Here is a 26,389-nt window from a genome sequence, read left to right as displayed (position 1 = left end):
TAGTAGACCAGTATAAAATAAGCAGCACACAAGTGGCACACAAAACACTACCAAACCATTCTATGTTCTAAATCTTGTATTTATAATCCAAAAATTGAGAGAGCTATGTACAGAAGCAAGAAACAGAAAACTCATTCAAAATGTGTCCAGGAGCCTGGCTAAAGGAACTTTAAAGACTGAAACTTCCTTTTGGACACAATTTGAATGAGTTTTCTGATTGTTTTCTGTTTGTGGCTTCTGTAGTAGATCTTATACATAGCTCTCTCAATTTTTGGATTATAAATATAAGATTTAGAACATAGAATGGTTTTGTAGTGTTTTGTGTGCCACTTATGTGCTGCTTACTTTATACTGGTCATTGACCAGGGCAAGGCAAGTATTACACCCCCTAACCCGTGGTTCCGGTTAGGGCTTGCTCGTTTTTTGTTTTTTTACAGTTTTCTTTTGAAATTTTGCTCTCCCCCCAAATTCTGCACCCAGAGCAACAGCCCCTCTGCCGCCCCGTCACACTATGCTGCTGCTTGAATCTCACCCTGGGGGGAGAGCAAAAAATAATGTGATGCGATAGATCTGGCATGCCTTGAGATCTCAGGGCGATCAAACACCAGCCCAAAGCTTGTATTGTTTTAAAATCAGGGTGGCCTGGACTGGCTGGACTGGCTGGATGACGAGGAGTGGTAGGAGGTACCAGTTGGGGAACCCCCAAGGGAAACCCCAGAGGAAGAAGGTTCAGAGCCAGGGGGTTGGTGCTGGGACACTGAGGAGAGATTGGAGAGAGAAGATTGGGGAGAAGGAAGTGTTGGGTGCGGAAGGGCAACAGGGTTTAGTGAGCAGGGAGAGCTAGTGACGGGGAGCAGCTTAGACTCCGAGGCTGAAGCAGGAGGGGGGACGGGGACGTCAAGAAGCTGCAGAAGAATCCAGGGAGTCTCCTCCTGCTGTGACAATCTCCCCTCCCTCCTGGTCTCCAAGAATGTGCAGAATAATGAAAGGAAAGAACAGAAGTCAGAGGTGCGCAGATGCTGTTTGAAACTGGGAAACATCTGGAAGAGGAGGAGCCTTAGAGAAGGTGGAAGCCAGGGACCTTTAGTCCTGGCAACTGCTCCACAGGCGCAAGACCTTCTGGGGAGTGTTACTGGGCTGTAGCTCTTTTCCTTGAATAAAGAGTTAGCTTCACTGACAATGGAGCCCTGCATCTTTTGTGCTGACGTGCATCTGACTCCAGCCCTGACCCAGGGGTGGAGAACCTGTGGCCCTTCAGAAGTTGCTGAAATACAACTCCCATGACCCACGGTTTCCCCACCCTTGGTAAAGGTAAAGGACCCCTGGACAGTTAAGTCCAGTCAAAGGTGACTATGAAGTTGCGGCGCTCATCTCACTTTCAGGCCGAGGGAGCTGGTGTTTGTCCACAGACAGCTTTCCCGGTCATGTGGCCAGCAGGACTTAACCACTTCTGGTGCAACAGAACACCCTGACAGAAGTCAGAGTGCATTGAAATGCTGTTTACCTTCCCATGACAGTGGTACCTATTTATCTACTTGCACTGGTGTGATTTCAAACTGCTAGGTTGGCAGAAGCTGGAAAGGAGCAACAGGAGTTCACTCCATCGTGGGGATTCGAACCGCCGACCTTCTGATTGGCAAGCCCAAGAGGCTCAGTGGTTTAAACCACAGTGTCACCCACGTCTTAGTCTATGTAGTCCAGTGTGCTCTTTCCATAGTGGTCAACCAAATGGCCATGAGAAGTCCACAAATAGGAATTGAACATCCTTCCTACATTGTCTATGTGACAGCAATGGGGATCAGAGGGATATCACTTCTGAACCTGGAGTGTCCGCCCCCCCATATGACTTTGGAGTTTTGCATTTTTGTTGCGAAGGTACACCGCTTCCCAATTGATGTGATCCTCTGTTTCAGTTTCCAAATCAGTGTGACTCCCCCCCGCACTAAGCTTTCAGGGCAGGTTGGGATGGAAACAAAGAGAAAGATGTCCTGAGCCACTGCCGGTGAGACTAAATCGCTTACATAACTCCCAGCTTAAAACGCCCCAAAATTAATTTGCTGCATTAAATACAGTGGCATTGATGGAACATCGGTATTGGAGATGAAACATGTGAGATTTTCCCCATCACGATTCCTGCAGCAGCAAAAGAGAAGCTTGGCTTTTAGTATTCTGCTCGAGGGATGCTCTCGGTTAATTTAACACCGTCCAAATGACTTTGTTGGGTCCATCTCATTCCGTGCTAATGATCTTCAGCTCGTTGTTAATATTAGTCATGAGAGCTGCAGATCTATGGCTCCCTTCCTGTCATGGCAGCAGCAAATGCAAGTGCAGGATGGTGATTTTCACAAAGCAGCAAAACAGCCACTGTGGCTTATTGGTTAGACGGTTGGACTGGGACCTGGGAGACCAGGGTTCGAATCCCTGCTCAGTTCTGAAGCTCGCTTGTGACCTTGGGCCAGGCACTCACTCTCAGCCCAGCCTACCTCACAAGGGTGTTGTGAGGATGAATTGGGTAGATGCAGTCATAATCCATGCATCTGTCCTGTTCTTCAATAGGATCCTTGTGAGCAATGACATTACTTTAATGGCAGAAGCATTGAGGTCTCCTCGCAATGACCTATTTATGGAGCATTCCTCCTCATTTTTGGGGGGACGCGGGTGGCTCTGTGGGTAAAACCTCAGTGCCTAGGACTTGCTGATCGCATGGTCGGCGGTTCGAATCCCCGCGGCGGGGTGAGCTCCCGTCTTTCAGTCCCAGCTCCTGCCCACCTAGCAGTTCAAAAGCACCCCTAAGTGCAAGTAGATAAATAGGTACCGCTTTATAGCAGGAAGGTAAACGGCGTTTCCGTGTGCTGTGCTGGTGCTGGCTCGCCAGCTGCAGCTTCGTCACGCTGGCCACGTGACCCGGAAGTGTCTTTGGACGGCGCCGGCTCACGGCCTCTTGAGCGAGATGAGTGCGCAACTCTAGAGTCGGACACGACTGGCCTGTACGGATAGGGGTACCTCCTCATTTGATTGCACAAAGCGTAGTTTATATCCGGTCGTTATTGAACAATTCATTCTGATTTGTTTATGGGAAAGTTGTATGAAAATGAGTCTTTCATTTGTCCTGATATGCTCACACAAAGCTTATGAGGTGGTTGGTTAATAATAACCAGCCTTTATTGAACAATTTGTTCTGATTTGCTTGCAGAGCAGTTATATGACAATGAGCAGTTATCCTGTTTGGCTGGCAGGGTGTTTATACGTCTTCGCATTAGTTGTTTATTCGCCCCACACTTTTCAACGCATTTCCCTTCCCCTTTCCAAACTGCAGTTTCTTTTTTGTTTCTTTAAAAAGTGTATTGGTTGTATCAGGGCAGAGCTCGACTCCACTTTAACTGCAGAAACCCCAAGCTCTGATAACACTTGAATCCCTTCCATGAAATAGCCACCCATAAATTCTCCAGGGAATTAGAGTGTGTTGAGAATACAACAGCCCAACTGCTCCCCCCACTCGTACTTTGACAGCCCTGGGTCACCCCGGGTGGGTCCAACTCGGGGCGATTGAGGGATTGGTCAGAATCAGCCTGATTTAGTTCTGAATCCAGCATTTCTCTGAACCAGATTGCAGAGCCCTCTGCACAACCTCTGGCAGTGGATAAAGAACATATATATCTCAACTTCTCCGGGGCACAGAGGCGACTTCCCAGCTGCCCTAAGTCTGTAGTGAAGCAGCAGAGCAGATGGATGAGCTAAACAGCAGCACTGGGGGGCCGTGATGGACCTGCTGTCAGGACCTGGAACCCGAGGCCTTGGGGGAGGAAAAGCAAGGAGAGCAGGACCCTCCACAGTGGTGGCTGGTGCCCATGGCAACTGGTGGGGTGGAAGGCAGGGATGTTAGGATTCTTGCTCCGTGCTTGCAGTCATGGGATTGTCGTCTATCACATGACGCTGTATGTTTTCATTCCACATAGTGGGAAGTGACGGAGACAGGATGTTTTTATCACTGTGTTCTGTGATGTGGGACTATTGTCCTTTGTTCTTTCTCTCTTTGCTGTCTGATGAGAAAGAGGAAGGAGCTAAGTCAGAATGCTCCGAGTGTATTATATGTAAATAAAAGTATTGAGCTATTGAGTCTGTTAGGCGAACTGCTAACACCCTGCAGGTTCCGTAAGTGTGCCAATGCCTCTTGGTATCAGTCGCTGTGATGTTCGGGCTGGAGAAAGCTATTGAAGCTCCCGAATGACTGACCAGGAGGGAGAGAACATGCCAGTCCGGCATGTGTCTCTGCCAGGGTCCTACACGCTAGTAGGACGATCCTAACAAGGGAGCCCAACAGCAGGTGGCGCCAGAGCAAATGATAGGCAGAGCCCTCTAATTCTAGTTATGCTCCCATCCTCTTCCCAGCTGAGTTCTGCAAGGGCAAAAATGAAACGAGGGAGGAAGAAGAGGAAGCTGGGCAACCCCACGCCCAGAACTGGTTGTACGCTGGAAGACAGCTGGGGATTGGCTGCAAGGCAAACAGAGGCTGGTGAACCCAGACCCTCCAATTGTCCCTATTTTCAAGGGACAGTCCTGGATTTACAGAAGCCGTCCCGGTTTCAGATTTGATCCTCAAATGTCCTGTTTTTCCTTGGGACGTCCCCATTTTCGACAGAGAAATGTTGGAGAGTATGGAATATGACGTTTCCAGGGCTTCCCCCCTGCCCCAAGCCATTGCCATTATAAGAGAACAAGGAAGATGTTCATGATGAGTTTCGGTACCTCTTTTTCTGGAAAAATAGCACCGGACATCCCTATGCCCATCGGAGAAATGTTGGAGGTTATGTGACCCAGAAGAGCCATTGAATCAGGTCTCTGTTGCTGTGTGGTGTGTGTGTGTGTGTTGGGTTGTGGTTCTGTTTACTGGTGTTCACCCATGTAAATTAAAAACAACTCTCCTTGCATGTAACAAACTAACACATCACCCGGGAGAAAGATTTAGTGCAGACCTTTCATTGATGCGCTTTTTTTCTATATGCAGGGAGAATTTTAGGTGGGACAGCGTTAAAAAATGCTAGGATTTTGTTTGTTTGTTTTTATGTAAACTGCTTGGAGATTTTTTATTATATCAAGCAGTGCATTTGTTTGCAAAGAACTTTAAAAATATGGCCCTGCCACTTGCAATCTGATGGAACTGTCCAGAGTTGCAAAGAGCGATTGTGCCCCGTAATGAAATGTCATCAGCATTCTGATAACTCTTTGGGCTTCCCTTGATATTTCTGAAGCTGTTTTGTATGAAGAGTTTGCTTTGCATTTCAAGGGCAACTTAATAGGCTCTTCTGGGAACTGATAAATAAAGGGGAACACGTCACGTCTTAAACAATGCACATTTTTTTCTTTTTTAGGCAGAGTTGTGCGTGTATTTGGTACAAATAAACAAAATAATAATAATGTGCATTCTGGTTTTGCAAAGGTATACATAAATCAATCCAGCAGAGTTTGCATCGAATGACAGGAAGGAAAAACCCACTCTGGCTAATAAATACACTTGCAGATTGTTAAAAGGGAGAGAGAAAAGAGGAACGAGACATGAAATATCCAAAGATTCATTAAAGGAAATGTACACCTATGTACACATCTGTAAACAATAAAATAGAAAGATTATAAAACATCAGTCCAGCATTACAGTGGATGAAGCTTTCTTCCTTTCTTTCGTAGCATTGGTGAGATTTTGCTGATGTATGGAATTCAATCAACTGTGCTGAGCAGACGAGGGAAATCTGGGGATCAGATAGATCTGACATACACAATCCATATGTTACATCCATTGTCCAACATAGGGCTCTGCATTTGGTCGTTGCTGCTGCTGCTGTTTTCCTTCCCACTGCAGAAGAGGCAAGTCTTCTGAATAATGAAATGGAGGCTTGCCTCTTCAGCGGCGGGAATTTTCTGCAGCAAAAGGACCAAGAGCAACGCTGGTCGTGTGCATAGCTCTGTCCTACATCTGCATGCCCCTTCTTTGGGCCACTCACTGAGTATGCATTCACAGATTCATGTGCTTATGCATCTATCCCTGGATTCATGGGCTGATTCTTTTTATTATTAAACTGTTACAGTTGACTACAGTGGATTTTCTCAGAAGGTCTGGGCATGTGATCCCTTCAACGCCCTGCCAGACTGAGGTTCGCTACAGCCACTTTGCATACAGCCACTTTGCAATATAATTTTTTTTTCTGGATGCAGGCCAATGGGATCTGGATACTTCATTTTCCTTTTTTTTTTTTTTTTGAGTATTCACAAGCTTGGCTTAACACACCAGCATTTTACGAGAAGTTGACCTGACACGTAAACAACAAGCAAGCAGAAACAGTTCTATTTATTAGTCCTAACCTGGGCGCTGACTCTTGGGATCTCCCATTCGTAGGTAATCCACGTGATCCTGTTGAGGCCGTAATGACTGCATATATGTTTGGTCACTTGAGGCAACGGAAATTTATGGTTGCTGACACAATCCAAGGGTGGGGTTGAGGAGTTGGAAGGGACCACAAAGGCCATCTATTCCAGCCCCCTGTGATGCAGAAATCTTTCTCACTCAATGTGGGGGATCTTTAGGGAAACCTGGTTCCAAACCTCCAAAACATCTGGACGCATGCAAATACTTTGCTCCTACTTTCTGTGGGAAGGAGGGCTGGCCAGTGATGAACCTCCTAATATAAGAGACTTCAGGGCAACTAGCAAGAGAGCATTTTCACAGACTCCACAGCCTCGGAAGCCTCCTTGAGGCCATCCAACCTGACCTCAAGATGTGGGTATACTATTTCTGACCAATAACAAGCTTGCCTAAACACCCCAAGTAAAGGGGAGCCCCCACACCCCAAGGTAGTCTATCACACTGCAAAACCTTACCATCAGGATGTCTCCCAAAGTTTAATCAAAATCTGCTCACCTGACATTTCTAACTGTTGGCCCCTAGCTTGCACTCTGGGGCAAGAGAGATGGCCAACAGCATATCTTCAGATGTTTGGAGACAGCTATTCTGCCTCCCCTTCCCCATCTTCCCTATTCCCAGGTTAAACATTCCTAGCTCTTTCTACTGGACCTTGTAGGACTTTATTTACCATCCTGGCTCTCCTCCTCTGGACATGCAGTGGCGTGGAATAGAGAATTAGAATCTGCTACACAAGCTAAACAATGCAAAATTGCTTTCTGATCTATGCAGAATGTTTCCCTCGATCCAAAATTGAGACTGTGCCAGCAAAAATGGATGTTTGGGGTGTACTGGGCTCCACAATGTCTTTATAAGAAGTATTGTCTGATACAGAAAGATGCTGGAGTTGTGATACGGAAAATGCCACCAGATATACTCCTTTTGGGTCTGAAGTTGCTGTCCGTATCAATTTTGTACTGGCAGAACCTTTGATATTTGCAGATGTTCGTGTACTTTTCAATCATATTCCTGTAGTATGTATCAGGACAACTAAAGTGGATTTTCTGAGCTGCTATGGTCACTTAAAGACCTTAACTTTGTGCCTGAAAGAATAAATACCCACCATCTATTAAGCAACAGTCTGAGGACCTCACCACACCATGGCTAAATTTGAAAACATATTTTCTATGAACTCCAGGCTTGGGTGGATACCAATTTGGGCCTCTGGAGGGCTTACATCAACTTGTATGCATGCTTATTTTCAATTGGATTTTAATTGCATTTTAAATACGAGCTGACCAGGTTTTATATCTTTATGTTTATTTTGTTTTATTTCCCTTTCGTCGTTGGGGGTTGGACTAGATGATCCGTTGGGTCCCTTCCAACGCTACAATTCTGCACCTAGGATGGGACACAGTTCTCCAGATACAAGCTGACCATCTCTCTTTTACACTTTCTGTGCTTAAAACAGAGCGGCGTCAAAGTACAATGGTGGCAACAGATGGCAGGGTGGGATTCCGTTAACAAATGTTAAGTGTTTCATGGGGGTTTAGCAAAGCTGCAAACAGTTCATTGTTACTAGGAAAGATCTGCTTCCCCAATTGTGTATGCATTGCAGTCACAGCAGTCAGTGCTCCAGGAGAGAGCATATGTTTAGTATTCATGTTAAGAAACTGATTTATCTTCTCCACTCACTGTGCAACATCCGCCATATATATATCGCTGCCTAGGAAAGCTTGAGTCACAGCAAAGCCCATCTTACAGCAGCTTTTCATGTCATGGGAAAAGAATGGTTGCCTGCAAAAGCTTCCCAGGAAGGTCTCCTAGTAGAGAGTAATCCAGGAAGCACTGCCCTCACAGCACCCAATAATTGCCCTCTGTTGCCCTTGGTCATGTGCTCACACGGCCAAATACCATTGGCTATATAGCATCGGGACATCATCATGCTCACAGCATGGTATCTTTGGGCAGGAATGACTAAATGTCCAGTAATTTTCAATGTTTTTCAATACATCTTTCCAACCCACCAAAATGTCTATCTTTAGTTTGGGGGGGGGGGAGCAAAACTAGAGAATATTCATTGCATCCTGATAATTACCTCAATATTTGTGAAGCACCATGCATGGAAATCTGTGCATTGCATGGACGCTATCCGTTTTGATCCCAAATCAACAGAAATCCCCAGATTTTAGTAGTACTCCACATTAACTTTGTTTTTAAAATAAAATTCTACATTCAAGCCTTCCCATTGACCTCAAGTGGAATTTTGACTCTGCGCCAACGGGGTTTTGATGGCCAAAGTTGTTTCCTTATGAAAACAAGTACAGGCGGCGTTCAATGGCTATGATGCTATTTTCAGCGCTTGGGTTTGATTCACAGTTGCTATGGGCCATGATTTGCTGGCTGCCACCCAGGTCCAAATAAAAAATGAAAGGGGTTGTGAGGGGGGGGGGAGGAATCACGTTTTGATCCAAGTTGTCCTATTGGGAATTTTGCCAGGGATTTAAGAAATCTGGGGGTTCAGAGGGTCCACATGCAGTCGCTGGTTCTTTCCAAGCATTAATTTTGGCAAATGTTATCTCAGAAACACACGCAGACCAGATGGAGTTGTGTCAGCTCAATCAGGGCCAGTTTTTGCCTGACATTATTGGCTGCCTTGGGGGAAATATTTTGACAAACACCAGAATGGCCGCCTGAAATTCATCCAGTCGGCGTGTGCTGTGACAGCACAGGGAAAAGGGAATAGAAAAATGTACATACAGCCCTTTCTTGCTATTCCCACCATCCACCTACAGTTCCTTCCTTCCTTCCTTCCTTCCTTCCTTCCTTCCTTCCTTCCTTCCTTCCTTCCTTCCTTCCTTCCTTTTCTCACTGTAAAATCACAGTTGCTACCCTTGGAACGCAACTGTAAACCTCAGTTTAGAGGTTGAATCAAGCTGGAAACCTTTGCAAGTCCTACCAGTTTTTCCTTCTTTGGGCGATGCTTCTGTTTTGTGCAAATCTAAACACTCAGAATTCTGGGTGCTGGGCATGAACTTGTGCTTCCATCGAACCTGTGCTTTCATTCTTGCTTCAGGTTTCTAGTCCTTATGACCACAAAGAGTCACTTGAAAGCATGTGGGCAATGAGAGACGCCAAGCTGGCTAAATAAGATTTCTGGCAGTCGGGTGGGGTGGGGATTGCTTTCCACGCATGAGCATATGCAGAGTGATTTCCCCTCACTGTTGAGTGACCGTCATCAACTCATAGTCATTTGGGCCTCCATACAAACAGGCAATCATAGCAATGTGGACTCATGTGGAGGGCTGGTTGTCTGCCACACCCAGTCATTGTGGCAAAGTGAATTTTATCACAATTCCCTAACCAAATTGGAAATACTGGGTAGTTTGCAAATTGCGGGATCCAGGGGAGGTGGTTAAATTCTCCTCGCCGTGTGAATGAGTCCACTGGTGAAGCTGACAATCTCTCCAAACGGATTAAGGAGACCTGGTCCCCATCCATGTTGTTTTAAAAAGGTCCCTATTGTAATACAGTGGACCTCTGGTTAATTTGTTCCAGAGGTCCGTTCTTAACCTGAAACTGTTCTTAAGCTGAGGTACCACTTTAGCTAATGGGGCCTCCCACTGCCACCACGATGTTGGCACGCGATTTCTATTCTCATCCTGAGGTAAAGTTCTTAACCTGAGGTACTACTTCCGGGTTAGCGGAGTCTGTAACCTGAAGTGTTTGTAACCCAAGGTGTTTGTAACCTGAGGTACCACTAGACTGACTTGACCTCACTTCATAGCTAAGTTACATTTGATCTGCTTTTAGGATTTCTGCTGTTTTCGGCATTTCTTTTAAGAAATCTAAAGAACATCAGATTTGGGTTCTTCAAACTCCAGTTAGAAAGCAAGCTTCTAGACCACTTTGTTGCAGGAATAAATTTTGAAAATGGGAACATCTCCTGTTCTCTAAACCTGGAGTGGACAACCTTTTTCACACAAAGGGCCGCCTTCCCAGCTGGGTAGCTTTCTGAGGGCTGTATGCTGGCAGTGGGCGGAGTCAGAGGCAGACATGGGCGGAGCAATGAATGCAAATGCTACCCTTGTACCGTAGGCATGTTTCTGCACATTCACACAAACACACATTGCTCTCCATCTTCCATCCATTGAAGCAAAAGGCATCGTCAGAATTCAAGGGCACACTTGAGCCAAGCAGAAACACTCGGGATGCAAAGCAGGGACAGTGAGGGGCGTGGCCTGGAGAGTGTTCCAAGGGCCTGATAGGGAGGCCTTGGGGGCCACATTTGTGTCCCTCAGAAAGTTGCACTCCAAGCAGATATTCCTTCCGTCTTGCTTTCTCCCTCGAAACAACAATGACATGAAAGAGATATTCTGTGTTAAGACTGTGTTCCTCCTCCCCTCTGGATCAAGGGGTGGAGCTTCTGCGAGCTCTCTGATTGGCTACCCTCTTTCCCCCTCTTGCCTGAGGTCACATGTCCTTACCTCTCCTGCTTCCATGTTATGTACTGAGTTGAATAGGATCCAAAATGCAGCAGTCTGATTGGTCCTAGAACAATAGGATTCAGAATGCAGCAGTCTGATTGGTCCTAGAACAATAGGATTCAGAATGCAGCAGTCTGATTGGTCCTAGAACAATAGGATTCAGAATGCAGCAGTCTGATTGGTCCTAGAACAATAGGATCAAGAATGCAGCAGTCTGATTGGTCCACAGGAGCCACCCAATCCAGCTCCAGGTGGAAGTGAATCCGCAACCTGATTGGCCTACAGGTGAATCCCGGAATTAGCCAATCACGTGGGGCCCATTGTGTAAATAATGTACGGTATATAAAGCAGACATCCTGGGGGAACTTCCATTCCTCCTCACCACTATGAGTTGAATAAAGAGCATGAAATCCACTTTCGACTCTGAGTATATTTCACTCCGTATGGCCAAAAATTGTAGCTTTCTGCAACCAAGAGCTCAGAATAAAGAGTAACATTTGGACAAATTTATGCAAAAAAACCCCAAACCCGTCTATTGACTTGTGCCATTAATTTATGCATTTCGGAGTTTCTAGGCAAATACTTGGGGTTTCCCCGGTGCCAAGTATGGGTGGGGGCACAGATTAAAAAGGGTTTCCCAACCCTACCAAGACCACCCCCTGGCCTATAAGAGAAACAGATATTTCTCACTGCTCTGTCTCCTGTGCTGACAAACTCTTCTTCCATGGACTACCCCAACGCTCACGGGAGTCCGTTGAGCTGGACCTGCCCATGTAGACCTCGAAGGGTCCCATCCAGATCCATGGCGGATTCGACCACAATATTCTGAGCACCAGTACAAAATGGGGCACCTCACACCTGGGCTTAAAACCGGGCATTTGCCAACCACCTTTCATTCCGGTAGACTTTGCCCGGTGGAAGGAACTGGTGGCAACTTCTCCCCGCGCAGATTCCAAGTTTGATGACGGCTGAGGGAAAGGACCGGGTTCAAATCAAACAGTTTATAATCTGCCTTATCCTGAGTCAGACACAACTGAATCAGTATAGCCTACACGGCCAGGCAGAGGCTCCCCAAATATCTGGCAGAGGAGACATTTTCTTCCTCAGTTTTTGCTACCTGAGACCCTTCTTGGACCGGAGATGGCTTGGGACAGAGCATGGGGCCTTTTGTACTCAAAACTCGGGCTCCCACACTCGGTTCCCAGGGCACCCACTTGAGTCTACTGGCCCCCCTTTTGACAGCCAACCACCGCGTGAGAGACATCGACAAAAGAAAACGGAACCCCAAAGGGCAGAGATCCCTGCTGGCAATTAAATATCCGTCTCCTTAAGCCCGCAGGACTCGGAATCCGTCAAATCGTCATACATGTGGTACTCAACGCACTCCATGAACTCGTTGGGGATTCCGATGGAGACCGACTCCACCTCTGTCTTGTACGAGGCCACGGCGCCCCCTTTGAGGGAGCTGCCCCGGATTTTCTGCGAGAGGCTGTTCATTTTTTCCTTCAGCTGGGTGGAGGGCTTCTGGAAAGGGGAAAAGAGTCTCCACCTCTTGAAGTTCAGAGTCCTCCGTTTGCTGGCTCTTTCCAAGCCGCCCGAGTTCAACATGAAGGAGCCGTTGAGTGTGGAGATCCTGGACCTGGGCTCCTTCTCGGAGTCTTGGCCCGACCCGTTCATGGAGGCCCCTCGCCAGTGGTTGTCGTAGACCCTCCAAATGGGCCTCCTCCTCCTCCGGCACTGGCACTTGAGGAGGCGGGTGAAAGCCCTCTTGAACTCTTTGCTCGAGCAAGGGTAGATGATGGGGTTGACGCAGCTGTTGAAGTAGCCCAACCAGAAGATGACTTTGAAGAGCATCCCCGAGGGCTTCAGGGAAGGGAAGAAGGAACCTGGGCAGGAGATGGGAGAGAAAACAAGGCAAGAACGTAAGAATGGCATCGCAGTGTCAGACCACGGACCTTAGCATCATGGAATCTTTTTTCTTTAAAATTTTAATTATGCTTTCCAGATATATAGTTTTGACTGATTTTACATATTTTGACATATATTTTTTGATGCACCAAAAAAGAAAACAAAAACAAATGAAAATATTGATAAACACAATATTAATTACAAAACAATAAATTAAAAAAAAAGGTCTTTAGACATTTAGACATTTTAAAACTTGACTTCCTTCCCTCTCTTTCTGTGGTTCCTTAAATTTATTTTTAATATCTTCTGCATTACCTAAATTAACTTACTCATTTACTTATCTTCTTTAAATATATAATCTTATGTAACGGTAAAGGTACCCCTGACCATTGGGTCCAGTCGTGGACGACTCTGGGGTTGCGGTGCTCATCTCGCTTTACTGGCTGAGTGTGCCAATGTTTGTCCGCAGACAGTTTTTCCGGGTCATGTGGCCAGCATGACTAAGCCACTTCTGGCGAACCAGAGCAGCGCATGGAAACGCCGTTTATCTTCCTGCCGGAGCAGTACCTATTTATCTACTTGCACTTTGACATGCTTTCGAACTGCTAGGTTGGCAGGAATAATCTTATGTAGCTGCGGGTTATTACAGTAATCCTGTCAGTGTTTTTATCTGTTTACAATTTATCTGTAAATATTCAATAAACCATTTTCATTCTTTTATAAAATGTTTGTTCTCTTGATTTCTTATTTTTCTGGTAAGTTTTGCCATTTCTGCATATTCCATAAGTTTTTGTATCCATTCTTCCTTTGCTGGGACTTCTTTCCATTTTTGGGTAAGTAACATTCTCGCCGCTGTAGTCGCATATATGAATAAATTTCTATACAGTTTAGGTACTTCTATCCCTCTTAGCTTCACAGAATCATAGAATAATACAATTGTAGAATTGTAGAGTTGGAAGGGACCCAATGGTCATCTAGTCCAACCCCAGCAATTCTGGAATCTAAATATCCCTTCTAGACATCTGAAGGCAGCCCTGTGTAGGGAAGTTTTTAGTTTTATTGTGTTTTTATTATTTTGTTGGGAGCCGCCCAGAGTGGCAACCCAATCTGATGGAAATAATAATAATAATAATAATAATAATAATAATAATTTATTATTTATACCGCTCCCATGTAGCTGGGTTTTCCCAGCCACTCTGGGCGGCTTCTAACAAAATATTAAAATACAATAGTTTGTTAAGCATTAAAAGCTTCCCTAAACATTATTATTCCCTATTATTATTATTATTATTATTATTATTATTATTATTATTATTACATCCCTCCAACAGTCATTTCTGGAGGGTGAGTGCCGACCCTGCAGAGCCAGAACAGTTCATGCAGAAGTGGAAGGTTTCACCTGGCTCAGGAAAACCCAAAGTTTACAGAAGGATCACATTGCATGCCGTTGCAGACTTCACATGCTCAGTTGCTATGGAGTGCTGACTGCTAGAGAGGGGGACACTGGAAAATGGAAGTGTGTCTGAAGAAAATGGAATATCCTGCAAGAGGGCATGGCTGGCTGGCTAGGACCCTAAACTGGAGCGATCCCTGCTGCAGCAACATCTGTTTCACCTGTCACTGTGCGAGAGCACCTGGTCTGGTCTTCTGGGGGCCCATGGCCAAACAGTGTGCTGCATGGTTCAGAAAAGGTTTGAACCCTCTCCCCTACACATCAAACACTGAATCTAACTTATTGCATCCCTCAAAACTTATTTACACTGTTGAATTCATCTGAACGCTGCCAGCGTTTTCAGCTGTACACAATTATTTCCCACATATTCTATAAACACTTCCCAATCTTGTTTAAAGATATGTTCTTCTTGTTCTCTTATTCTATATGTTAAGTCTGCGAGTTGTGCATATTCTGTCAACTTAAGTTGCCATTCTCCTTTAGTTGGGACCTCGCTCATTTTCCAAAACATGGGCCACAGTAATAGCACACATTAATAACCTTTTTTGACACCTGGGAATTTCAGTCTGAATTATCCCCAACAGAAAGGACTCTGCTTTTTTTGGGAAAGTACATTTAAACATTTTTTTCAATTCATTATGGATCATTTCCCAATACTCTTTTACCCTTTTACAAGTCTAATACATCGGAAAGAATGTTCCCTCCATCTCCAGCACTTATCTGATTCAGTCTTATACATCTTAGCAAACCTACTTTGAGTTAAATACCATCTCCAAATCATTTTCAAGTACTTCTCCTTCAAAGAATAACATGCTGCGAACTTCAAGTCACTTTTCCAGAGTTTTCCCCAGAGGTTAAAATCTATACTGTGTTCCATATCTATTGCCCAGTGTGTCATTGAAGCTCTAACTAGCTCGTTTTTTTGTTGGGAAGCCCCATTTGATACCCGCGCTCAGACTATCAAGGAGCGGTCCGAGGTAGAATGGGGGTGGGATCCTTTCTGGACCCCAGATCCTATCCCCAGAGTTATGGCCTCAACACATTCCTGCAGGGCTGGATTTAGGTTTGATGAGGCCCTAAGCTACTGAAGGTAATGGGGCCCTTTATACGCCCAGCTGTCCCTTGTCAACAACAAATTGTTGCTGTTTTTTGTGTTGAATATATCTGTATAGTAATTTATGGACCTAATAGGTATCTAAAGCCATTTGCACATGTTGCCATGCAACCAGTCCATGCAGAATGTAAAAAAAGGGTAAAGGGACCCCTGACCGTTAGGTCCAGTCGCAGATGACTCTGGGGTTGCGGCGCTCATCTCGCTTTACTGGCTGAGGGAGCCGGAGTCTAAGCATGACTAAGCCGCTTCTGGCGAACCAGAGCAGCACACAGAAACGCTGTTTACCTTCCTGCTGGAGCGGTACCTATTTATCTACTTGTACTTCGTGCTTTCGAACTGCTAGGTTGGCAGGAGCTAGGACTGAGCAACGGCAGCTCACCCCGTTGCTGGGATTTGAACCACCCACTTTCTGATCGGCAAGCCCTAGGCTCAGTGGTTTAGACCACAGCGCCACCCGCGTCTCGACATGCATAATGTAGGCACCCTATATATAGAAATGAGCAAACAAGTGATATTTTAGGGAGCAGGCTAGCAGGTGGGGCCCATGACTTACATCATAGGAGCCCACACAACACAAAACACTGTTGCTATATGTATATGTTGGAAGCTGCCCAGAGTGGCTGGGGAAGCCCAGCCAGATGGGCGGGGTATAAATAATAATAATAATATTAATTATTGTTGTTGTTATTGTTGTTGTTGTTGTTATATGCAGGGAACCAAGAGGACTCCGTCTCCAGGGATGCAGAGACCGAAATCTCCAGCCCCTGATTCATGTCAAGGATGTCAAACCAGGGCCTGATTTTTTTCACCTGTCCCAGAGTCTAGAGAGGATCTAATAAATTACAGGGCAACTCTAACCATCCCTACTCAGAAGTAAGTCCCACTTGGGTTCATAGAACTGTTGGAAAGGATGCCCAGGGTTCAACCCCATGCAAAATTTCAGTGGGGTTTACTTCGAAATAAGAGAGATTAGGATTGCAGCCTAAATTTATTGACTCTAGATTGGCGTCTCCAAACCTCATGGATCAAATCTATGCTTCCAGGTGCCATGAGAAAGTTGCAGAGATAGCGCAGGATAGTGCACACCCTGGAAATGATCTCTTTCAGCTTCTGCCTTCTGGAAGAAGATACAGAGTTATAAACACTAGGACTAGCCCCCTGAGAAACAGTTTCTATCCAAATGTGATTTTGGTTTTAAACGCAGTGTAAGGTAGTCTCTATGTGAGTATATTGTATTTAATTACGGGGTATCAGAGTTTTTAGGGGGCTAACCAGGCTGGGATAGCTAGGATAGCAGGCTTGTTGGTTTTTGAATGTCTGATGTAGATTTTTCAGTTTCGTTGTTCTGTATGGGACAATGACAATAAAGATTCGTATCATATTGTATTGTATCATATCGTATCAATACGCTTTAGCGTGGCCCCAGGCTGGGGTAGATGGGGTCTGTAGAATCACAGAAAACAACAACAACAATTTATATACCACCCTATACCCACAGGTCTCAGGGCAGTTACAACATAAAACCACAATATAAAAACACAAAATACATGGGAAAAACAAAAACAAAAAAAGCCAATGTTGAATTGGAAGGGATGCCAAGGGACATCTAGTCCAACCCCCTGAAATGCAGGAAGTCTGATGCATCTGGAGGGCACCAGGTTGGGGAAGCCTGGTCTACGTTATAACTGGGAATGGATTGTGTCTGGGTATTCGTGTATCAACTCAGCCTCGGCCGAAACCTCAAGGCGAGAGTCCTTTCCCAAAAGCGATAATGAGCGCTCGCCCTAATGCCATCATCCATTCCTGGAGTTTTGCCTTCAGAAATAGAAAGCGGAACGGCTGAGAAGCCAGCAGGGCCAGTCCTTTGATTGTGGCATGATGTTCTTGGATAATTGGAAGAGGCTTTCTTGTGCAAGCACCAAATCCTCTCTTGTCTATTAATCCCCATTTGTCCCCATTAATCCCCCGTTAACCCTCTCGGAGTTCCGGCACGTGGCGTTTCCCATCTCTGTCCGGCAGATGGCTCTCCTGCACTCTGCCCGGGCTCCGTGGCTATTGCCCAGGGAACTCTAAGAATAACTCTCTGACTCAGCCTGACTGTTTTTTAATTTTAGATGAATCATGACGCTGCGTGACTGCGGTGTTAATTTGTATTATGGGTAAATAGCATGCGCTTCCAAGGCACTGGTGCTAAACCCCGGTGTCAAAACAGCTCCGAGGGGAGCGCTTGGCATTGCGGGCAAGGAAACATCGGAATCCTGAAAGCGAGAACAGAAAACACCATCTCACAAGACAGCCCCATAGTTTGCTGGCTGAGAAAAGCAGCCTCCGGGACCTGTTTGTAGAGGGGAGAAAAACACACACCCAGCAACGTTGTGGGGGTCCTGATTTTGCAGAGTGTGAACTGTGGGCTTCACTTTCAGAAGCTGCAAGATTCCAGGGCAAGTGATATAGTCATTCACAAGAACATAAGTAGACCCTGAATACAGGCTTCAAGCTCTTGTGAGTTGCATTGACAAACCAAACACAGGGAAATGATGTATACAGAGTCAGACCTTTCGGCTCTCCAGCTCAAGGTTGTCTACGTGCCAGAAATGAACGGGATCTGGTGGGTGGGCCAAATCCTTAACTTCCTTATACCTTGCTGGCCAAATGCAAGGTCGATGGGGAAACTCTCTGCCCAAGCATCTGCCATCACAATGACACCAGGCAATGGTCCTCAGGACTTCAAAGCACTGGTTCAGCAGGCTTGAAGTCATAGAATTACAGAATTGTAGAGCTGGGACCATGAGGATCATCCAGTCCAACCCCCTGCAATTCAGGAATCTTTACGCCCAACGTGGGATTTGAACCCACGACCCTGGGATTGAGAGTCTCATGCTCCACCCACTGAGCTATCCCAGGTGATAGGGTGGTGACTTCAAGCCTGCTCCCTTCAGGGATTGTCTAGGCAATGTCTAGGCAACACGATGACCATGTACATGCGCAATAAACAATCTTTTATAGAATTCCTTCAAACCACAACAAGTCCAAAATGAAATCTTCGGTCTCAAAGTCTCTGAAAATTTTTAAATGAAGCGAGGTACCAGACTTTGTACGATGAAAGACAAGCTGTGAAGCTTTGTGTATTCAGCAAATATGATGTCCAACACTGAACAGTGATTCCGGATGTTGACTCCTGTTTCGTAGAATTCTTCGTCAGCATGGTGGGAGGAGATAGAATTGCTTCATAAACCCATCTTATTTCGAATGAATGTATGTAAATGAAAATATCAAACACTGTGGACCAGTGCTCATGTAATAATGTAGTCACTGCTGCATGATAGAGCCGGGAGCTTTGTGATTTGCTGAGTTGCTGATTTTAATCAGCAAATATTAACCAGTAAGGCTGTGAGTAAAAGCACACCCTTGCTTAAAAGTTGCAGCTATTTTGGAGCTGGTATGTTGTTAACTGTACCAGGGAATGGAAGAAAAAAAATAAACATTGAAGATGGACGCCCCTTCTAACAAGAGATTTTAGCTTGGAAAGATGTTTAGCATAGAAAAAAGGGAGTCTGAGAGGAGATATGAGAGCCCATAGCTGTCAACTGTCCCTTATTTGACGGGAAACTCCCTTATCCCAGCGCTGTGTCCTGCTGCTGTCCCTTATTGTTGATGTCCCTTAAATTTCCCGGGTTTCAAAGGAAGCAGCTCCTCTCCCTCCCTCCCTGCCGGCCAGGGAGGAGGGAGGCTCCAACTGGGTTGCTTGGCTGCGTTGCTCACCCAATAAGGAGTCTAAGAACGACTGGGGGGTGGAACTTGCATGCCTTGTGCCGATCAAATCGGCCGCATTGCCTGGGGACTCGCCTTTGCTCAGCGCTTCCCAGCGGAGAGGTGACGGTGGTTTTCCTTGCTGCATCCCCTTTGCCAGGTTGCTGCGCTGTGGGAACCACCGCTTGAGGCTTTGTTTGGCTGCTGGCTGGGCTTTCTGCCTTTGGCTCGGAGGTGCTCAGAAGTTGAACATACCTGTGCCCACAAAAATCCCTTATTTTGGCTGCTGATCCCTTATTTTCGAGGCTGCTGGTCCCTTATTTTCAAATCTGTAAATTGACAGCTATGATGAGAACCATCTTCAAAAATCTCAGTGGCATGCTTGTTTTTTCCTGCTCCGGAGGGTAGGACTCGAACCCAGGGCTTCAAATTGCCAGAAAGGAGATTCCGACTAAAAGTTTGGAAAAAAACTTTCTGACAGTAACAGCTTTTCAGCAGCGGAACAGACTCGCTTGAGTGGTGGTGGACTCTCATTTTTAAGCAGAGGTTGGATGGCCATCTGTCATGGATGATCTGGTTGAGATTCCTGCATTTCAGGGGGTTGGACTAGATGACCACTGGGAGCCTTCCAACTCTAGGATTCTATGATTAGTCTGTGTTGTTTGCTAAATTGTCATGCTAGTTCACACATCTGCCCAAAAGAGGAGGTCACGTGTTATGCTCTCTCTCTCTCTCTCACTTTTAAACAAAACAGCCGAGCTATTATTCTGGAATCCCAGGCAGGGATGCAGCCAGAATCTTTGAGAGGTTTCTTGTGCCGCAATTGGCAAGTCTCAAGTCCCTTTTGGAAGGGCATTTGTTTATCACCAGACTTGCATTCTGGAGCAGCCTGGAACCGACTCCCAAAATACCTTGGTGATGCTCTTTTTTCGTTCTCGCCCTTCAACTCCCTCCTCAAAAGCCAACTGTTCTGTGAAATAAACACCCCCCCCCAATTGAACCTCCTTCCCCCCATTGCCCCTGTGGTGTGTCTAATTTAAGACTGAAAGTTCCTCGGGGCAGGGATAGCTCTGTCGGAAGAGACTCATAATCCCTGTGTTCAAGCCCCGCATTGGGCAAAAGATTCCTGCATTGCAAGGGGTTGGACTAGATGGTCCTCATGGGCCCTTTTAGGTCTATACTATTTAAAAATAGTAAATTTATTTTAAAATAAATACTATTTCTTTTTTATCCCGCAAAGCAGGTCCAACATCCTCTGGCAAGGCCCACTGGCTCTGACACCTGCCCTGGATCTGCGAGCCACCCTTTTGAATTTCCCACAATGCCCCTGAGGTAACACCACTCCAGGGCATTATGGGAAAGGTAAAAATGGTGGCTTGCAGCTGGTCCCCGCCATCGCCGAGCAAGTCCATGGTTGGGGGCCCACAGATAAAGGAGGTGGACCACCAGAGAGCTATTTCCCTGGGAGACATAAAAAAAAAATAATTACCAATATTTCTGGAGCGAGGAAGGACAGTTGTGGTCTTTATTGACCAAATTAGATGCTTTGTGTTATGTACTGAAGTTCTCACCCTGGGCCAGCAGGGGGATACTGTAGATAGTTTTCACTCAGGTCCACATATGCAAATAAGGAATTGAAAGTGACGTTCAGTGATTGGATAGTTACAGAAAGTTGTTACTGTTGCTTTGTAGTTGAGCTCTATATAGGCAGGTTGGCTAAACCCTTCAGTTCAGTTCTGTTCTGGCCTGTGAATAAACAAGAGCTGTCTGAAGAATTGCTGTGTCGTCTGATATGTTCACCCGCAACCTAACACTTTGGGCTGTACCGGTCCACCCTGATTTCCCAAACAGCAGTGGTTTATTCCAGAAGGAGAGTAGCTTGCTTCTACATGGCTTCCTCTGCCCCTTTGGTGGGGAGAAAGGGTCTGTGAGAAGCATTTGGAAAACAGACAAGCCAGCCAGATTTTCTAGACCTCGGCTCGGAGGGAGGGAGAGATGGAGGCTGGGATATATGCAATTCATCCTCAGGCCGATAGCAGCAACTGTGCACATCCGCAACATTCATTTTCATTCGGGTGTTCCTGGTTTACGGAGGGCATTCCTCTGTTCGTCAGGGTCAAGGGGCTGTTTTCTCAAAGACCAGAGAGTTGGGGGACCCGAGAAGAGGTGCCCACCAAGACCTTAACACCTGGGCAGCAGACCGATTGCACTTTGACTGCAATTTCAGCAACTGTTTCTAACTCTTTTGCCTCTGTGCATATAAATTGGGGCATGCAAATACGATGCAAATGTGTGCCCAATATAGCCCCCTCTCTCTCCCTTTTTGGTACCTGCTTGAATGGCGCCTGCACTCAGGCAGCTGCCTGAGTTTGACACAGAAATGATTGGCGGGTGCACAGCTCCAGGGCTCTCTGCCTGCCTCTGGGGACTCTACCCAGCCTGCAGCCCTCCCTTGCCCTGCCCTGTGCCCTCCTTGAACTTGTTGGCCTGTCTGGGAAGCAGCAGTACCATCTGGGCCCCACGACAGAAGGTGTCTTGGGGTTGTGGGTGCATTAAAGCGTGCACGGCCCTGGCGCCAAAATTTGTGGATGCCAGGTCCCTTCATGGGGAATTTTGTGGGTGCTTGGGCACCCAAGGCCCCAGGGAGTTGGCACCTACGCTGGGATGTTCCCTTGAATACTGCTTGACTGCATCGAGAGGAAGGTAGGTGTGTCTTTGTGTGTGCATGCGTGGAAAAAAGTGAGTTATAAACGCAAAAAATGAATGATGTGTTACCGTCTCCCTTCTTTCCAATATTAGGAAATGGTCCTAGCTTTCTTGTTTGCCTTTTAAGTCTCCCTGGATAGCTGAGTCAGTGAAGTATGAGACTCTTAATGTCAGGGTCCTGGCTTCGAGTCCCATGTTGGGCAAAATATTCCTGCATCGCAGAGGGTTGGACTAGATGACCCTTGTGGTCCCTTCCAACTCTACTATTCTACAGACCATAAGCATCAAATACAGCATATGGTTAGAAGAAGACGAAAAAGACGAAAAAGAAGAAGAAGAAGAAGAAGAAGAAGAAGGGGAGGAGGAGGAGGAGGAGGAGGAGGAGGAGGAGTTTGGATTTGATATCCCGCTTTATCATTACCCAAAGGAGTCTCAAAGCGGCTAACAATCTCCTTTTCTCTTCCTCCCCCCAAACAAACACTCTGTGAGGTGAGTGAGGCTGAGAGACTTCAGAGAAGTGTGACTAGCCCAGGGGTCAGCAAACTTTTTCAGCAGGGGGCTGGTCCACTGTCCCTCAGACTTTGTGGGGAGCCGGACTATATTATTTTTTTTTGGGGGGGAATGAACAAATTCCTATGTCCCCAAAATAATACAGAGATGCATTTTAAATAAAAGCACACATTTTACTCCTGTAAAAACACCAGGCAGGCCCCACAAATAACCCAGAGATGCATTTTAAATAAAAGGACACATTCTACTTATGTAAAAACACGATGATTCCCGGACCGTCCGTGGGCCAGATTTAGAAGGCGACTGGGCCGGATCCAGCCCCCAGGCCTTAGTTTGCCTACCCATGCACTAGCCCAAGGTCACGCAGCAGCTGCATGTGGAGGAGCGGGGACGCGAACCCGGTTCACCAGATTACGAGTCTACTGAGCTATCCAGATGACTGGAGATTTGAACCCTGCACCTACCACTTGGAGGGAGCCAAGCAAACCTAGAGACCCCAGGGCTTGAGAGCAGCTACTTGGTAGACCCTCAATTTCAGGGTTTTGGGTTTAAGCCCCACATTGGGCAAAAGATCCATTCATTGCAGGGGGCTGGACTAGAAGACCCTTGTGGCCCCTTCCAACTCTGCAATTCTACAATGATTTTATGATTTTATGAAACAATGAATGGGGTTCTCCGCTTCAAGTCAAAACTCCCTTTGGGCTTCCTCTGCTCTTAGCCACCGGAAGTAACTTACGACGAGGCTTCCTAGCGTTCTGCTCAACGTTCCTGGTACGTGACCAAACTGAGATTGATTCATTCTCTACTTCCCCGACGTGGCTGGAGAATGAAGTTTGGTTGTGCAGGGACATGTGTTCGCCTCGCTGTCCGTGAATCGGGCTGCTGGCTGATGAATTACTAGCGTGTGACGAAACGCACCGATCGGCTTCCCAGCTGAACACCGCAGGCTTAGAGATGCGAGCGGCTATTCTTGGCTCCATTCATCCCTGGGGCCACGTTCATCCTTAAAGCAACCCCCAGCTCCCATCCACGGCAGTAAATGAATTTGCGCCGGAGGAGAAATTGGCCCTTCTCCTACGTAGGCCCGAGAGAGCCGTTAAGCTCTTCCGCAGATTAAAATGTCTTTTGGCAAAACAGGGGCCGGTGATATTTATTATCTGCTAAGTGAGATGAGCTGAAGGGCCTGGTCACATACAGGACAGTCGCATGCTGGTCGCGAGGGGCTTAAGAGGTGGACGAGCAGGGGCTCAGTCAAGCTCTCTCGGGCTTGTGGTTTGGCCCCAGCATAGCCTCACAAGCCCCTGTCCTTCAGAAACATCTGTCCCTTGCAATATGAAATGCAAAGCACAGCTAGGGGGTAGAGCTTTTGCCTTAGGATAATAGAATCACAGAATCATAGAATTGTAGAGTTGGAAGGCACCCCAAGGTCCTCTAGTCCAACCCCCTGTAATGCAGGAGTCTCAGCAAGGCAACAGCAAACAAATCTATGGTCATGTAAAACATACTCAATAAACACATGAGACGTACTGGCTGTGCTGTGATTCAAGGACCCACCACCCGCTTGGGGATAAGAAAGACACATGGACACAGTATATTAGGTTAAAAGTAAAGGGACTCCTGACCATTAGGTCCAGTCGTGTCATGTCCACTCATCTCACTTTATTGGCCGAGGGAGCCGGTGTACAGCTTCCGGGTCATGTGGCCAGCATGACTAAGCCGCTTCTGGCGAACCAGAGCAGCGCACGGAAATGCCGTTTACCTTCCCGCCGCAGCGGTACCTATTTATCTACTTGCACTTTGACGTGCTTTCGAACTGCTAGGTTGGCAGGCGCTGGGACCGAGCAACAGGAGCTCACCCCGTTGCGGGGATTCGAACCGCCGACCTTCTGATCGGCAAGTCCTAGGCTCTGTAGTTTAACCCACAGTGCCACCTGCGTCCCTCATTAGGTTAATATTAGGTTAATGGGCTAAAAAGGCCACAACTTTACTGATTAAAGCATGTGAGAGGTATTGGCTTAGGCATTGGATAAAGCAACAGAGCGTGACTCCACCCCCTCAGGGAGGAGTGAGTCTAACAAGGGTTAACCACCAGTGGGAGGAGCCTGTTGATGGAAATACAACTGGAAGCTCCCGCTGATGTCACCGGGGGTCATGCCATGGCCCTAGCCACCAGCAAGGGCATCGGACAGGATCCACCATCGCCGGATTCCTCTACCGGAATACCCATAAAGTGGAGGGGTAGGCGATGGCCACACCCTGCCCTCCAATACACAAACATATTCCGATACCTAACCGCCAATACCTAGAAGTTGTGACGATTTGCTATGAGGTAGGCGAAAAACCAAGTGAACCAGCAGCAGAATGAAAGGGAAGTGCTGCCGCGGCCGCATTTGAGCGGCTAAACCCCGCCCCCAAGCCTCCACCTGATTGGTTGGCTACCTGGGGGTGTGGCGTGGCAGCCAGGCCAGCTGGGCAGGGGCTGGAACGCCACCCTGCCAACGCGGGAAACGGCTCCTGCTCACAACTCCTCCCCTCTGTAAGGAGGAGAGGCTTTCTTAGATAAATGGACCTTATGCATGAACTGACTATAGAATGATCTGATCCACTGGGTCTTCTGGTTTGTTCGTTTGTTGAACTTTATGAGTTCTGTTGAGATTTACAATTTGAAACTATGAATAGGATATCTTGTTTATCTAAGACCACAGCCGTCTCATGTGTTTATTGGGAATCTCAGCAAGAGCACCCCTCAAAGATGGCTATCCAACCTCTGTTTAAAAGCCTCCAAGGAGAGTCCACAACCTCCTGAGCGAGTCTGTTCCACCATTGAACAGCTCTTACTGTCAGGAAGACCTTCCTGATGTTTGGTGGAATCTCCTTCCTTGTAACTTGAAGCCATGGGTTTGAGTCCTGCCCTCCAGAGCAGGAGAAAACAATCCAGGGAAAACTCAAATTGCCGTTTGCTCTGATTGAGCGCTTATGGCTCAGCCGGCAGAGCATGAGACTCTTAATTTCAGGGTTGCGGGTTCGAGCCCCACATTGGGCAAAAAGATTCCTGCATTGCAGGGGGTTGGACTAGATGACCCTCATGGTCCCTTGCAGCTCTACGACTCCACGATTCTAAAGAGCATTTGAGTTGGCAAAGTTGACGGGGAAGATCCGGAATCAGCGCGATGAACTGTTTCAACTGTTAAATGAAAGAACATTGTAAACATCTGAAAAGGTTTGTAGGTTTGAGTTGAAATGTTTTGTAATGTGACCATATGGAACTGATTTACATATAATGAGGTGAAATATATAAAAAAGAAGATAGAAGGTAAAAAAGTGGTTATAGAAATGCTAAGTATTTCGTAAATATGTTCGGAAGTCAGAAAGAGGGATGGAGGGAGGTCGATGCTCAGTTGGAGCAATGTTTCAGGCTATAGAATTGTGTAATAGAATATGATAATATGGAAAACTCAGTAAAAATTATTATAAAAATAAATAAAAATAAAGAGCATTTGAAGGCAGCTGGAGAAAAGGAAGTGTGGGTGATCCCTGAGCTGGCATGCGCGAACGATCCAGCCCAGCTGAAATGCCACAGAGACCAAACTTTATGACAGCGTCAGCATGCGCGTACGTGTGAGCATGGATGATGCATATAGAAGCATCTTCAGCAAGCAGACTCCTTTCCCCCTCTCAGTCAGCCTCAGCCTCGGCCTGGCCTGCCACATCTTGGAGGTCATGAGACTTTCCTTGTTTTGTTTAGACTGCCTCTAAGCAGCCCGTGATTGATGCCTCTCCTTTTAGTTAATTGCGTTTCAGCTCTTGATGCTTTTATTGTGACATTTTATGGCTGGCTTTAGTTCTTATTTTTTTTTTTTAAAAAAGAATGATTACGTTCTGCTTTTATGCCTTCTGCTTTGAGTCTCCAGAATGGCAGCATAAAAGACAAAATTAGAAAAATGAAAAAGCATGGCGGTGAAGTTTCCTCCTTGCTGTGCCTCCCTCAGTTACTTTCCGTGTGTTGGGTCTGAGAGGCAGGTTTTCTTCCTCTCTTCTCCCCACCTGTTTCCAGCAAATTGCAATTGCAA

General features: G+C 46.5%; 1 protein-coding gene across 1 annotated transcript in view; it reads right to left on the bottom strand.

Annotated features, from left to right (window-relative positions):
* Positions 1-10,629: 10,629 nt before the first annotated feature.
* ADRA1D (adrenoceptor alpha 1D) overlaps positions 10,630-26,389 on the bottom strand; it is a 64,379-nt gene continuing 48,619 nt past the window's right edge. The window contains exon 2 of the mRNA XM_053402060.1: positions 10,630-12,764. Within this exon, the coding sequence (XP_053258035.1) occupies positions 12,190-12,764 (575 nt within the window). The 3' untranslated portion in view covers positions 10,630-12,189. The remainder of the gene's footprint in view (positions 12,765-26,389) is intronic.

Source organism: Podarcis raffonei, chromosome 9, assembly GCF_027172205.1.
Source record: "Podarcis raffonei isolate rPodRaf1 chromosome 9, rPodRaf1.pri, whole genome shotgun sequence".
Taxonomy (NCBI): Eukaryota; Metazoa; Chordata; class Lepidosauria; order Squamata; family Lacertidae; genus Podarcis; species Podarcis raffonei.
Note: the sequence above shows the minus strand (reverse complement) of the source record. Positions and strands in the feature narration are given on the sequence as shown.